This window comes from Lactuca virosa, chromosome 7 (assembly GCF_052849685.1).
Source record: "Lactuca virosa cultivar CGN04683 chromosome 7, Lactuca_virosa_CGN04683_v6, whole genome shotgun sequence".
NCBI lineage: Eukaryota > Viridiplantae > Streptophyta > Magnoliopsida > Asterales > Asteraceae > Lactuca > Lactuca virosa.
Window position 1 is genome coordinate 44,613,971 of NC_136432.1, and position 17,028 is coordinate 44,630,998.

The following is a 17,028-nucleotide window of genomic DNA, read 5'->3' on the forward strand; positions in this document are numbered from 1 at the left end:
CGTGCCTGGAATGAAGAAGAATCTGATGTCGGTGTCACAACTAGCATCTGATGGTCATTATGTTTTGCTTGGCCCTAACGATGTGAAAATCTACAAGCATTTTGAAACCCCATCAATTCCTGTAATGCGAGGAAGAAGGTCTCAGTCCATTTACGTAATGTCAGCTGAAACAGCCTATGTGAAGAAGGCAAAGAGGAATGAAACTGCAGACTTATGGCACATGCGCCTTAGTCATGTAAGTTACGATAAACTTGAACTAATGATGAAGAAGAAGTTAGTTAGTGGCCTCCCTCAACTCGATGTAAAGAAAGACTTGGTATGTGTCGGTTGTCAGTATGGTAAAGCTCACCAACAACCTTACGAAAAGTCGAACTATAAAGCTAAGTACCCTCTCGAACTAGTACACTCAGATGTATTTGGGCCAGTAAAGCACCTGTCAGTTAAGGGCATGAAATATATGGTAACATTTATTGACGAATTTTCACGTTATGTTTGGGTGTACTTCATGAAGGAAAAATATGAAGTACTAACCAAATTCAAAGAATTTAAGGATGAGGCAGAGAGGGATACCAATCACAGTTTACGTCGTCTGAGATCAGATAATGGAGGAGAATACTTGTCATTCGAGTTTGATGATTACTTGAAAAAGAACAAGATAAGTCGTTAACTAACTTGCCCTAATACCGCGCAACAAAACAGGGTTTCGGAGAGAAAGAATCGTCATTTAGCTGAAATCTGTGGTAGCATGATCCATGACAGGAATGTTCCAGGTCGTTATTGGGTTGAGGCAATGAAAACAGCGACTTATGTGATTAATCGGATTCCTTAACAAGGGTTAATGTATGTATCACCATTTGAGAAGCTTTGGAACATGAAGCCTAATGTAAGTCACTTTCGCATCTTCGGTTGTGTTTGTTATGTCTTTATACCAAGTCATCTTCGTCACAAGATTGAAAAGAAAGCCATACGTAGTATCTTTGTTGGGTATGACTCAGAAAGAAAGGGTTGGAGGTCCTGCGATCCTGTCACAGGAAAATGTTACATATCCATGAATGTAGTATTTGATGAATGTTCATCTTGGTGGTCACCAAATAAAGAAGCCTTACCTGACTCAACCTTTCTGAAAGAAGAACTTGAATCATCTCGAGTTAATCTAAATGTTGACGAAAGTGATATTACTATAGACGACGAAGAAATCCGAACAAGAAGCCCACGACCATGGCAAACATGAAATTATCACTTTGAGAATGGTGATGACAGGGTTGATGAAACATCAAGTATTAGACAATCAATTAGGCCTAGAAAGCCTAACCCAAAGTATGCCAATGCTGCGATGGTCGAAGATGAAGCGATAGAACCGGAGAACTATGGTCAAGCTTGTACAAAAAGAGAATGGATCACTGCCATGGAGGAAGAATATGATGCATTAAAAAGGAATCAAACCTGGGAATTGGTTCCTAAACCAATGGGTGTAAAACCAGTGTCATGTAAGTGGGTGTACAAACTTAAGAAGAAGGCAGATGGGTCGATTGATAGATTCAAAGCACGTCTAGTTGCACGCGGTTTCTCTCAAGAGTATGGATTGGATTATGAAGAAACGTTTAGTCCCGTAGCCAAACTAACAACGGTTCGAGTTTTAATTGCTCTAGCAATCAACAAAGGGTGGACATTATGGCAGATGGATGTAAGTAACGCTTTCTTGTACGGAGAGCTTGATCGAGTAATTCACATGGAGCAACCACTTGGATTTGTAAGTAAATCCAACCCAAACCATGTATGTAAACTCAAAAAGGCCTTGTATGTCTTAAAACAATCACCGAGGGCCTAGTTCGGTAAAATTGCAGAGTTTCTTGAATTTAATGGCTTTATGATGACTCGTGCTGATGCAAGTCTGTTTGTGAAGACCGAGAGAGGCAAGATAGCCATTGTTCTTGTTTATGTAGATGATTTAATCATTACATGAGATTTTGAAGGGATGATTTCTCAACTAAAGGAGAACTTATGCACTCATTTTCACATGAAAGATCTGGGAAAACTGAAGCATTTTTTAGGATTGGAATTGGAGTATGGAGAAGGAAAAGCAATTCTTCATCAACGGAAGTATTCATCTGATGTATTCAAAAAGTTTGGAATGTTTGACTGTAAACCCATAATGACTCCAATGGAACCAAACATTAAGCTGGGAATGAATGTTGGTAAAAACCTAGAAGATCCAACAATGTATAGAAAGATTGTTGGAAGCCTTATTTACTTAACATAACCAGACCTGATATAGCACATGTTGTTGGAGTGCTTAGCCGATTCATGCAAAACCCCAAAAAACCTCACCTCAATGCAGTCTGTAAGGTCCTAAGGTATGTTAAAACAACCTTAAATTATGGCATCGTGTTTAAAAGAGGATGAGAGTGCAAGTTGGCTGGATTTTGTGATGCGGATTATGCGGGTGATTTGGACTCACGCAGGTCAACAACAGGGTACATATTCATGCTTGGATTTAGTGTTGTGTATTGGTGCAGTAAACGTCAACCCACTGTTTCCTTGTCGACCACAGAAGCTGAATACAGGGTTGCTGCAATGGCAGCTCAAGAGAGTGTATGGCTTATACAATTGTTGGAAGATTTGGGTCAAGAAGTAGACTACATGATTCCTTTGCTATGTGATAATCTTTCATCGATCCAACTTGCAGAGAACCCCACCTTCCATGCAAGAACCAAACACATTGAAGTCCACTATCATTTCATAAGAGAGAAAGTTTTAGAAGGGGTCATTGATCTGAAGTATGTGCAGACTACCAAACAAGTTGCTGACTCTCTTACCAAGGGTTTAGCAGGACCAAAACTGAAGGAATTTGGTGAGAAAATGGGAATGGGTGAAGCTGGTGTTGAGAGGGGATATTAACGTACCAACACCATTTCATGCATGTTGCATTCATACAAGTGCACTATGCATATGTCTATCATTTATGACTTTTGTTGTTTTGTCATTTTCTTCTGTAGTGGGTAGTTTCTTTTTGCAGTAACTGCTTTAAGTAGTGGGTAGTTTTAGCTTTGTTTTCTTTCAAGACTTTGTATTTTGTTGTGTAATTTTTAGTTGTATGTGTGAAGCAGTTCCAGAAAACACTGTGTGTGTTTCCTTCTTTCTTTTTTTTGCCTTGCTGTGAAAATCTGCTAAGTGCAGAATTGTTGTGTTTACTCAGTCTCTTTAGTCAACATATATTTGGGTATATCTTGTTTGTACAACAAAATGAGGATGTCATAATGCCTATAGATGGAATTACCAGCTCTTGAATACACGACTTAGGGCGTATTCAGCACGGAACGTTTGAGAGCTTCTAGCTTCTAACGTTTGACAAAACGCTCCGTTTTGAACAGAAAGCCTTGTTCGGCACTACAAGCTTCTAGCGTTTAGTTTAAACAAAACACTCCAAATCCAAATGCTACTTCATGTAGCGTTTAACAAAACACTATCCGCTACAAGCTACCCGCTACCAGCTAATTTTTCCGAACACGCCCTTATATCCCTTCCGCCTTAGTGTGATAGTAATTTGAAAAGACACTTCATTTATTTCTTTTAGAAATAGGCAGTTTTGTCAAATTTTTATTCATTGTGTTTAGGTATGTATATAAGTATGATTACCTTAAATAGAGAATATATAATGTGACATGAAACTAGTTGAACGTAGTCAGATAGTTAATATATAATGTAAAAAACCACCCTAAAATATTCCTTTATTCACGAAAAAAAAAGGTTGTAATAATATTGCATGCATTTGCAGTGATATTTATACATAATCATGTATAAATTTTTTTGATAAAAATTAAAAAGTGTTTGCAGGTGAATCCGATCCAAATAATTTTGACAAGAAAACTCTATTTCATCACTTCTAATTCTTTGTATCTATGTAACCTCAACTAAGAGAAAATTACAAATATAATCAAATCTCTTAATTACTTTGTGAAAAATAGCAAAAAAAAACAAATTAAAAAAAATATAGCCATGAAAATCGCAAATGGATTAATTAAGCACATCTGTGATTTTAACATTTCATCTGCGAACGTACAAGTCGTTAAAGCACAACCGTACTTTAGCGACTTGTACATTCGCAGGTGGTTTTTTTTTAGTTTTTTTGATTTTTTCCGTATAAATACCCCTTATCATCGACTAAAATCGCAGATGAACTAAGTTCATCTGCGATTTCCTCTCATCCCACCTATGATTTGCGTTTTTTTTTATTTTATTTTTTTTATTACGAAATTGATAGGGTTTAATTACAAAACAACATTATTATATATAAAGTTTTGAAAAAATTATCAATTTAGTTATTATTTCTTTGAAAATTTTATTTAAAACATCCCTAATAAAATGAATTCTCTAACAAAAAGTTTAAAAAATGTTTGAAAAATGAAATCATCCATAGTACTTACACAGAGAGAATTCTCCAAAAGAAAATTGAAAAATGAAAAGAAAAAAATTACGTTTTATACTCTTGAAAAGGAGAAATCACAGATGGATGCAAAATCACAGATTGACTGAATCCATCTGTGATTTTGGTGACTATTTTTGTAATTTTGATTTTTTTTTTTTTTGTTATTTTTCACAAAATAATTAAATGATTAGGTTATTTTTGTAATTTGCTCTTTTATTTATATTTATATTTATATTTATAAATTAATAGGTATGATGAAAGTATGACCACTTCTAACTCTACCAATGGACAACAAATAAACCTTAATATTTTTTGTATCATAATAACTTGTACGTTACGTAACAAAATAATACACAACATTTTCGACCATGCAATCTCCTTTTTAACTGTTTTCATCACCAAATGTTCAAAATGCAAGCCATGCAATTAAGCATTAGAACATATAATGTTTAGAACACAAACTGGTTATAATATACTACATATAAACCATTACACAACAAATTAAGCTAGAGTACTGCTAGATTCACTATATTCAGATCTACGATGCAAATTAAATACTAACCACATATATTATAATTATAGATAATGTCGATATCTTTCTTCTGTCTTTGTCGGCATGATCTTGGTTACCTTGGAATAAAGGACATAAACTATCGTTTAGTTAGTCACTACATAAAATTATCTAACAGACAATAAATGATATTTTAAAGTATAATTTAAATATATGTGCTACCATATAAAGACATGTATTAACAAGTCACTTGGGGAGTTGGGGTTCCTGCCGTATACTTGAGTAGATATTTAGTGATGTTTTTATATAATGTTTAGAGATATTATAAATATTTTAAAACATTCAAATCATGAGCAATATACCACTACAAAATCTACTTCTAGCAACAAATAAATATGTCGAATTAATTCTATTTTTAGTTGTGAAAAGTTGCAATTAATTTTCAATTTTAAACATTCAGACCAAAATTATACAATTAGATATAATTATACATGATGCATGTTTAATACGACTTCAGCTGGTTAGATAAAAAAAATGATAAAAAAATAAAAAAAACTTTCTTAATTACAATAATTTTCTTCTACCTACTCGCTAGATTTCTATAATAACAACTTTTTTGCTGTTTAAAAAAAACAATATAAACTTATGTTATACGATCTATAATAATAAATGTTGATTTTTTTATTGGTTAAATGATATTTTTATTGTTTTATAGTTATATTCATTATGTTGTGTAATGAAATAAAAACGAAATATGAATTCTAGATTTACTATAGCTAGTATTTATCCTAATTTTGTGTAATGTAAATTTTGTATGAATTCTAGATTTACAATAGCTAGTATTTATCCTAATTTTGTGTAATGTAAACTTTGATTTTATTTAATGTTGTTGTGATATGTGGTTTTTAAATTTATAAACATTATGTGCTCAAAAATAACAGATTTGATGAGAAAGCTTTATAAAACATTTCCAAAAATAGAGTAATTAGTTAATTTCAGAAGAAAATTTTAAAAATAGTTAATGATTTGAAAAGGTTTAGTTAATATCACTTTATTTAATAAAATTATTAGAAATATTATGTTATAAAGCAAAAAGAAGTTATATATATGATGCCAATGATCCAAGATATTTTAATATCGTTTAATAAGGAAAGTAGACTCATATATAACTTGGTTCAATTTTCATGTAATAATAACAAAATATATCTAACTATTATATCACTTAACTTTTATAATGACAACAATAAGTAATATGTTTATTTCTTTGGCAAAAAAATAGTCATGTTTTCTCTTGTATGCGGAAACTAAAACAGTTGTATGTGGAAACTAAAACGATGTGGTTTAACATCCACTGAGCATTTCATAACTACTTTCAAATTGATCTGGTCATTCTCATCATCTTAACCTTGTAACCTTAACATCAAACATCATGTTCCCAACGGAAAAAAATTAAAAATAAAAATGAATGAAAGTGAGAAGAAAAAAAGTTGGTAGTTTTTAGTTTCATTAAAGGAAGAATTGAAGAGAAATTGAATGATTACTTTTCCTTCTAATTTGGAAGGATTTACTGGGAAATTAACAAAATATTTAATTTTTCTTTTATTTCTATTCAACTTGAATTATAAAGTATAAATTTATTTTCCTCTCATTTTTCTTTTTTTTTCTTTTTGTTTTTTCATTGTTAAAACTCGAGACGTAAGGTATCAAATATTAATACACTATAATTTATTTTTTTATTTGTGTTATATCATATTTTTCAACTATCATATACATCAGTGCATATGTTTTAATTAGTTGTGATTAAAAAATATTTATTTAATTTTTAACTTAAATATAATAATTTCATATTTTAATTAATATGAAAATGTATATAAATTAATTAATAATTAACATATTATTATAGTTCTATTAATTTATGTTATAATATAAGTGTTCGATTAAACAAATAGTAATAATATATATATATATATATATATATATATATATATATATATATATATATATATAAGATATTGAATTAAATTAAGTATTTACTATCGGAGTTGATTTTGTAAATGAGGCTTTTTATTTATCCATAGAAAATTTGAGATATTGACAATAATGCCTTCATTTTAATTTAGAGAGAGAGAAAACAATCACTTGAATTTGTTTCCAAATGAAACACGACACTCCTTTTTCCTCCTTCCTTCTTCACTTCTTCATATTTTGTCATTGCTAATATTTAAATCATCTACCGCCGCCATTGTCGTCTGTTACCATAGTTTCTGGAGAACCCCAATGAAACTGCTGATGAACCTTTGCAACCCCCTCGTATCGGTGAGAAACCATAAGCTATATTATGTGTAGTAAATCATGAGAAGGTAGAAGGAAATAGACAAAAGGCAGAAAACCCATAAGGATTCATCATCCACGTCTGGAAATTACTTAAACTATCAAGTATTTTGTGAACTTGAATTGGAAGTTTAAAAATTGGGTTGTAAGGTTTAGAAAACAAGAATGCAAAACAAAATAACCAAAATAACTCTCTGATTAATCGGAAACTAACTCAAAACCGATGTTTTACAATCTGTTCTCATAATCATAAACTTAATTATGGACATGTATATATAGCCTAACATACCAACTTGTATTAGACTATGAAACTTATAATCAACTTGCCATAAACTAGACTTGCCATAAATTAGATTGCTTGGTCTCTAATTCCTCATCGACTTAGGATTCCAACAATCACCCCGAATCTCTAAGTCCTTCTAGAGAATTCTTCAACCCCGATCCATATTTAAAATACGGGCTCGTCATTGTCGTCACATTCCGAAAAATCACCTTCTTGTAATTTTTGGAGTCGTTCCGGACATTCAGAGGCAAAGTGATTTGGTTTGTCACACCGAAAACAAATCACCTTAGATCGGTCTTTTTCCCTATTTTTCCGATTTTTGTCACAACAACAATTACAATTTTTGCAATTATTGGAATTGGGTTGAGTTAAATCAGAATTTTACTTGTGGTGATTGGGCTTACACCTTTGTGATACCTAATTACATGATTTAGGCCCACTTGACCCGTTAGACCCATTAAACCCTCTTGATCCATGATTACCAGTCGACACCCCTTTTCCCTTTGTCGATCTTTCCTTCGCTCCACCAGACAAGCCATCGCCACCACCTAAACCACTGCCGCCACTGCTCGATGACCACAGAACCTTCGGTTCTTCTCTTTTGTCATCACCCTCTTCCCTAATCCTTTCCTCATAAGCTTTAAGCCTTCCCACAACATCTTCAAATCCAACCGATTTGAGATCCAAAACTTGTTCCAAAGAAGCAACTATGTAGATGAACTTCGCTCTTGGTAATGATTTGAGAAACTTCTTCACAAGCTTCGTCTCATCAATTACTTCTCCTAGGGCTGCCGATTTTGAGGCTAATCCAGACAATTTTCCTACAAAATCGTCAATCGATTCCGAGTCAGACATCTTCAATTGATCGAATTCTGCCATCAAGGTTTGTAACCTAGCTTCCTTCACGCGGTCAGCACCCATGTGTCTGGCTTTGATTGCGTCCCACAGCACCTTTGAGGACTCCACATCTCCGATTTGCATAATCAAAGTCTTCAGGATCGCCTGATACAACAGCCTCATCGCCAGGTAATCTTTCTCTTTGTTCTTCTCTGTTCCTGGATCAATTACTGTCCAAGCCTTATGGATTTTGAGAACTACCTTCATTCGTATAGCCCAAACAGTATAGTTGGTTGATGATAGCATGGGACAGACAACTGTGGTGGATCCAACTTCCTTCACATTCACCGGAGCAGCTCCTCCTGCATTAGACATGTTGACCTAACTCGTCAACAGGTAAAAATTTGATCTCACAGCCTTCGGTTCCTAAGATCTGATACCAATTAAAGTTTAGAAAACAATAATGCAAAACAAAATAACCAAAATAACTCTTTGATTAATCGGAAACTAACTCAAAACCGATGTTTTACAATCTGTACTCATAATCATAAACTTAATTATGAACATGTATATATAGCCTAACATACCAACTTGTATTAGACTGGGAAACTTATGACCAACTTGCCATAAATTAGATTGTTTGGTCTCCAAGTCGTCATCGACTTAGGATTCCAACAGGTTGGAATGTGCTAGCAGTGCAAAAAACTGAAGAAGTTTGATGGTGTTCTTAAATAAGCTAAATTAAAACTAAAAATGAAAGTAAAAGTTGTATGTGTGTTTAACAAAAGGTGTGTTTAACAAAAGGTGTGTTTAAGAAGATGAAGTGGTGCTTCGACGAATTCCATGGAGAAGCGATAAACAATGGGACGGTGTGAAAGGGGGATAGTTTTTGCACTGGGATTTGTGCGTTTTGTCTAATCAAGTGACGAAAATTGTTAATCACTTGTTCTTCACCTGTTCTTTCTCTTCATGGATCTGATATTGATTTTTTTTTTCTGGTGCAAGTTGAAGACCCCATCATCCATGACAGATTTCTTGGTTTTTTTGTGCATGTTCTCCTAATTAATAGAGGATGAAAAGTTGAATTACTTGGTTCTTTCTGTTACGCAGTAATCTAGTCTACATGGAAGTCACGTAATTCTCGATCTTTTTATTGAAGCGATGGCCACCAGGAGTCTAGGAATGTCTTTCTCTTTCTTAATTATTTACATATTAAGAACCAATGGTATAAATGTCAAAACATTATTTTTTCTAGTGGGATAATCAAATGTTTTTAGGAAGAATTAAGACCCATTCAATATTGATTACATTATACTTTAATAACTATTATTATCTAAACTATTAAATTATATTGGTGATAATGTTTCATTGAATAATTAGAGGTATATATAATTACAATAATTATTAAAAATTATAAATTATTTGTTAATATGTAAGTGGATATTGTTTTTTAAACAGTGTTTATATTGTAATGAGAAGTGAGACTATCACAAAACATGATATGTCATAATCGAAAGAAAGTTCAACATCATTCCACCGGAGTAGGTGGTCTTAAACTTGAAATTTATGATATAAAACTTCATGTCATATAAAAAGTCATATTGAACGATTAACACAAATAGTGTACTTGTTTTAGAAGTGAAGTACATGAATTCAATTATTAAACATGTTAGCAATATGGCGATCGACATAAAAATGAGTGGGATTAAAGGTCATACTCATACATGTTGGTGAGATGACATACAACTTGTCAAAGTTCATATGAAATGACATTTTATATGGACATAAGTGTTATTTAGGTCAAAGATATGATGTGTTGTTAGGTCAAAGATATGATGTGTTGTTATAAAAGCAGAGCTGATTGATAGATAACAAGTTTTTATTATATATAACAATGTTTTTTTTTCTTTTCTTTTTTTTGTTATATATGTACATAAGTGTTTTTTTTTTTTGTACAACATATCTAAGTCATTAATTGTTATTTATTACAAAAAAGTGTTATATATGAATTACTTCTCTTATAAAAAATTTCAATATTCATCCTTTACAAAATAGGTATTTTTTATATTTTCCACAAAAAACACACCAATTGTATTCACAATTGACCGCTTCTAAATTACCATTTCCTCATAAAATTTGTTTTTGTGTAGTTTCAAAAACTTTAAAATATGAGTTATTATATATTGCGAATTATTTTTCTTATAATGCGAAATTATTATTACGAAAATCATAATTTTTTACTATTTTTTTAGAAGTAGAGGCCTTTGAAATTTCTTTTTGCAAAAATAAATTAGTATCGTTGTGCTAAAATGAATTGTTTGGTTGATATTGATTTACGGGGAAAATATAATAAAAAAAGTAGGCATAAAAAATGTTGATTTTCCAATAGACCTATGTAAAATTGATGATTTTTTATGAAGAAAAAAACTATTTTGAAATATATATATCAATATTACAAAATAGCTAGTTTTGTGGTTTTTCTGTAAATTAATTGTTATAGGAGGAGAGCTTGTTACCTTGTTCAGAGAATTTGGTAGGAAGTGGCAGAGGAGCGACGGGTTTTGGACACAAGGTTGCAATTTTCCTCCTCTTGAAGATGATTTTCCTGCTGAAAATTAAATCCCAAAAACTCTTCATCGTCTACAAACGCATTGTTGAATGTATGGATGAGTGTAGGGTAACTGGACTGAAGGGGTTCCCTATCAACAAACGCAAAGCCATCTCCCGAATCGTAACTCGGATTCCACGTGAAATCCATCGGGGTTATAACTTCTTCTTCTTCTTCAATCGATTTTTCCTGGTTTTTGTTTCTTGAATCGATTGACCCCATTGGGTAGTCATCAAAACCACTGATTTTCGCGAGAGTGGAGATCTCCTGGTTCCGCTCACCACCTGTTCGATGAAATGCCTCAGAGGCATCGACAACAGATGTAAGCAACTCATGCTCATGGTGATCATTCTCGAGCGCATCAATCACTGGTTTCGCTTCCTTCATGAGCCAATCAATGGCTTTACTGGGTCGATCATACCCAAGCCTGTCTTGAACATCGTAGAACTGGATAGCCGTGTTGGCTGATAAACGAACACGCCGATCCCTCGGACCCTTTGATGTGCAGACTTTGCTATGGCGATCTTTTCTTCTGAGCGACCTAACGATTCGACCACCTCCTTCTACTTCAACTATCTCTCCAATTCCTTTGCTTTTCCTCATTCTCAAATCTCACAGGTAACTACCTAAAACTAAAACCCTCTTTGCATATTTCATTTATGTCACACACTGAGTGTGTGTATCTGTGTGTGATGTGGGTTTTAGATATGGTAATAGTACTATCAATTTGATGATGAAAGAATGCATGTACAGATGAATCACTTTATACTCTTTTATACCAATTTTCTTATCTTTTTTAACACTAGAAACAAAATTTCAAGCTTCACATGTATAAAATGTGTCCATTTTGATGTATTTTTTATATAAATTAGTTTCCAAATTGGTCGATTTTTCTGCCATCTCTGTGAAGAAGCAATCTATGAGGTTAAAGATTAAAGTGATTCACTGTGGAAGTGGGACTTTGGTGGGTGGTTTTGCTTTCAGAGAGAGTGATGTTTCATGTGAAAAAACTGTTCATAAACCAGGCCTGCTCATGCATGCATTATACTTGGGGGATTTTTATCTTTTTTTTTTTTGTTATTAAATAGATATGTTTCTTGATTTGTTTTTTTATCTAACTCATATCTATTGACATTTTTTTTTCATTCGGAATCATTCTTTTTTGTATAATGTGGTGTTTCTTATGTGTTTTCTTGAGATATGTTTAATTTGTTTGTAGTTTAATTATGTTGAGTTGCCACTTGCCAACCTTTTCAACTGAGTTGAGTTAGTTATGTTTTACAAGAATAGTTTGTAGTTATAATTAACTTTTATTTGTGTAGAAATGTTAGGCAAAAAAAAGTTATAAGATTTTGAAATATACAAAATTATATTAAACGTGAAAAAAAAAATTAAAAAAACACTTCTAAAAATTAATGCAATGAGTGTTGAGTTGTGCTTCCATAATGTCAGCCTTAAGTTGAAGGGTACTGGCTTCTTCTGCGTCATCAGATGTGTACTACCTCCCATCCATGTCAATGGGATCACCCAAAATATTTTCACTCTGCATACACCATACTTTTCAATCTTATAATTTATATGATTTTTTAATTAATTAATAGGAGCTTTTTTCATTTTTTTCATTTTTCAATCTTATAATTTATATGATAGGTGTTAACACAGTGAGATATGAGTCGATGTCTGATTGAGTTGTACATGTGCTTTTTATCAGACTCGGTAAAAAACATATATGAGGCTATAAGACCGAATCAAAGGCTTTTAATCATGGTATCAAACTGTTTAAATATGATCGAGTTAGACTCAGACTCTTTTATCAGTAAAAGACATCAAACAACCCCACAATACAAAATGATGGGCTAATAATGGGTTAACATGTACATATAGACATCCTTCATTATTAAAGGAACATCAAGAACAAGATGAATGGATTACCTCAAGGATTTGATCCACATAGATTGAGGGATTGAAACCGATAATAGTAGCTGAAGTTACCTCCTTTAGCTCTTAATTCCTGAAAAACTCGAAGTTTTTTTATGAAAATTTCCAACTTATATGGGACATTCTCCCCATTTCTAAGCAATTGTATTATGGTCAATTCAACATATCTTCATCTCATAACTTGGTTGGATTTCATTGTAACGTGCACCTCATGTCATCATAACATCATTTTGTCATAATTATCAACATACTTTCGATTCGACTATCACTCGATCGATCACATTTTGACTCTCATGACAATGTGATCACAACTTTAACCAAAAAAGGAAATTTCAAAGTCAATGTCAACATCAAATAGTCAATCTTCCAACATACTATACCCGATCACAATTTTGACTCTCATGACAAGGTGATTACCACTTTAACCAAAAAAGGAAACTTTGAAGTCAAAATCAACATCAAAGAGTCAATCTTCCAACATACTATGCCCGATTGTATAGAAATAAGCATGACCCGTTGTGATTTTGCACTTTTGGTTGAATGTTTGACTAATGTTGTTATATGAATATCACATCGAGAATTTCAAATTATAATTTGTGGAGTTTGCTTGAATATGTAAATAGTTTGTATGCTTATGTGGTAATACCATGTTAACACAAAATTTTCTAACTAAATAACAAAGTTGATTTGTTCCTTCGAAGGCCATGCTTACAATCGATGCATACATAAGTAACTTCAATATCGAAAAAGCAATATTTATCCAAACATATACTAAAGGAAACAAGATGAAAAGATGATGAAAGAAACAAAGTTGTTTAACATGATATTAACGCATATAGAAGAAATTCATTTATCATGTGATTCATCATGAACAAAAAATACTAAATCTAAAAGATAATATTACAATACTTTACAAAAGTGTCCAAAATAAATAATAAAGCACTTTGCATATGTTGACCAAACATGCATTAATTATATATATGAGTATATGATTTCTACAGTCTCATAGGAAAAGATAAATGGTTTCAAGAAATTGCATTCCAATGGTTCGGAAGTTTAAAAATGATCATAGCATAAGTAGCTAATGAATAGTTGGGAAGAAAATTGATAGTTATGTTATCCTTGAACATATCCATTATTAAAAGAAAGTTCTTGCACTTTTGAACCTCCCACTAGACATGTTTGATTCACAACTCAAATTACTTTCAAATATGACTAAAGGAGTAAAAAAAAACCTTGTGATTACTTACCCGTAAAGAACACAAATTATGGGTAAAAACATCCACCTTATCCACCACCAAGAACCGCACGAAATCAATCATATTTTTCACTTTTGGACCTCTTACAAGCAGGGAACACATCAGCTATCCTACCATATTTGGCGCACATAGATATCTCCCGATTAACAAACCCCCATTGACAACTAAACATGGGAGAGAATACATAGCAACTTCAACAATTCTTAAAGACTGTTTGATATGCTTCTTACTGAGTCTGATAAGTGGTTAGATCTGACTCATCCAGATTCAGATTGATATCATACTTACAAGCTTCTGGCTCAGTCCTGACTCTTCTTATATGTCTCTTACTCGATCTGATTTAATGATATATTTTGACTCAGTCATATATGACTTAATTAGCAACTATCAAATAATTTCTTAATTTCTATAATGTTGTGTTTGATACACAAGACATGATGGGATATGATGAAGAATAGATCACTCACTTTTTTTGGTAGAACAAAAGATGGGAGTGTGAGTCTTTATTCAGTTTTGTACCACCTTTGTTCGAATGGGACTAAATAGTTATAATTCTTTCCTTATTAATCAGTCTTGGCATTAGGCTAAAATATACTACTTAAACATGATCTAACGAATTAATTAATTAACAATAAATTAATTCTCAACTAATCTAAAATTGGATCAACGTCACAACCACCATCCTTTTAACTTTTCTGTTCTTATGAACTCCCCCACCTAACTTTCCCCTCTTCTTTATCTTGCATTGTTTTGTTATTTTTGTTTGTTAAATTTGTGTTTCTTTTATGATTACTAGTTTAACCTATAATATAATTTATGATGATAAATTCTTGTAAACTTTAACTATTAAAATATACTCACATTATATAAATTAAAAATATAAATTGGTCATTCTTAAACTAGTTTATTGTCACAAAATATTACTCATATTTTGGAGTTAATTTTGACGTAATCTACTCGCATTTTAAAATGTTTCATCATCATAAAATATTATCATATCAAATAATTTGTGGCTGTCGAATAAACATGTTGTATTTCAAAGTTTACATTGTTATCAAAATTCATCATATAAAACATGACTTGTCTAAAATTGTTGTCTTAATAGATCACTCGAACTCTAAATTTTAGTTGTCATTATTAACATAGACACATATTAAACGTTACATATATCAAATTTTGTCTTATAAAAAAGTGGTCATTTTTCTAAAATATGTTATATCTTATAAAATGTCTTCGAGATACACTTCAACAAATCGGCCAATAAATTTGGCTGAGGTTTCATTCTCTTTCCCAAAAAAAAAAGACAACGGTCGATTCATCTTTTTCATTCTCTTTTAGGTGTAGTTCTCATTAAATAAAAGGATTTTAAAATAAATTATATACGAGTAATTAATTAAACTTTCAATTTTTAGTTAATTTAAGGTACTTAAATTAAAATTAATTATTTGATTGGTTGGAACTGAAGCTTAAATCTTGTGGATGTTAGTTAACCTATTAATCATCGAACTTAAGGTATGTTATTTGATCTACATGTCTAGTTTTGGTGGAAATATGCCCATCTGCAATTCAAGTCTTATTTAGAACGAAGTGCATACTTTATGAGTGTGTTAGCAAAACTAGCTGGTAACTAGTAGCGTTTTGTTAAACACTACGTTAGGTAACTTTTGGATTTTGAGCGTTTTGGTTTAAACTAAACGCTAAAAGTTTGTGGTATCAAACGTGACTTTTTGTTCAAAACATAACGTTTTATCAAACGCTACGTGTCGAACACGCCCTATAAGTGTAGCAATGAGTGTGTGTTATCCATTCTAAGATATCTAACTAGGTTTTGGATTTAGTTTGTAAGAATATTAACTTTTAGGATTGAAATATAAGTTAAGGGATTAGTCTTGCCAAACGATGAAAGACGGTATCTCTTAACCCCCAAAACCTCCCATCTCCTTCATTTGGGTTTAAAGGTTTAAATTTGAGATTTATGGGATAATGTATTATGTTAATGATTTAATTAAGTTAAGGATGTTATTACGTGTTTAAAACAAGTTTTGGATCCACTATAATCACTTTTAAATCGTTAAAATGAAGTTTGGAAGTGCTAGAAATGGATTTGGCAAAGTACAATGTTGTTTTGGATTTTCTGCACATCTAAACAAATACATGGACCGTATGCTAAACACATACATCATAGAACTTATATATATTGCCTATGGGGCATTGGTCAGTTGTTACATTGTTTCCATATGGCCATGTGTCGAGTGTTTAGAGTTCAAATGAGTTAGACAAGTTTATTGACCTCAATTTGCTCTCATATTTTATGAGTGAACAGAGCAGGGAGGCTCTGTGTGGATTCATGTGATTTGGGATGTTAGATTCCGAGCTTAGCAACTGAATTTATGTGGCTTTTTCAACTTGAAAGGATAAATTATTTAGTTTTTGCATTGGATTATTTAACTAATACGTGTGATGTTTTTTTTCAAAGGTTAAAAAAATTATAGTTGTCATTTTAGTCACTAAGACCAAATGAAAGAGAATGGCTAAGATCTGAAGGAACGATCTTAGGCTCTTAAGAACTTAGGTTCGATGTTACAAAAACGATTATGCTGAGCTTAGTGGTTGCTTTTTGGTTATAGTTTTTTGTAGGTTCTTGTGATCCTAATCTAGGATTTCGATCTTAACAACATTGTTTTTCATATAATTTACTATTTGTTAAAACAATTACTTTCCTTAATAAATAGACATTATAAATTAGGGATGTCAATGGAGCCAAACGGGGGCAGAAATAGTATCCCCGCCTCCGCTCTCGAATTCTCATGTTCCCTTGGCCTCGATCCCCCTGTG

The 17,028-nt window shown here is 32.2% G+C and overlaps 1 protein-coding gene and 1 long non-coding RNA gene across 2 annotated transcripts; one reads left to right on the forward strand and one right to left on the reverse strand.

Annotated features, from left to right (window-relative positions):
* Positions 1–4,940: 4,940 nt before the first annotated feature.
* Positions 4,941–11,599, reverse strand: LOC145123720 (uncharacterized). Its single transcript, XM_079058932.1, has 2 exons — positions 10,905–11,599; positions 4,941–5,056 (listed from the first exon to the last, which is right to left on the reverse strand). The coding sequence occupies exon 1, from the start codon at positions 11,597–11,599 to the stop codon at positions 10,910–10,912; it is 690 nt and encodes a 229-aa protein (XP_078915058.1). The 3' UTR covers positions 4,941–5,056; positions 10,905–10,909.
* Positions 11,531–12,197, forward strand: LOC145123721 (uncharacterized). The gene is made up of 2 exons (XR_013715263.1): positions 11,531–11,614; positions 11,869–12,197. It is a non-coding gene; the product is annotated as an uncharacterized LOC145123721 (long non-coding RNA).
* Positions 12,198–17,028: the final 4,831 nt, after the last annotated feature.

Coding starts and splice junctions, on each gene's coding strand:
- LOC145123720 (XM_079058932.1), bottom strand. CDS start 11,599: ATGAGGAAAAGCAAAGGAATTGGAGAGATAGTTGAAGTAGAAGGAGGT.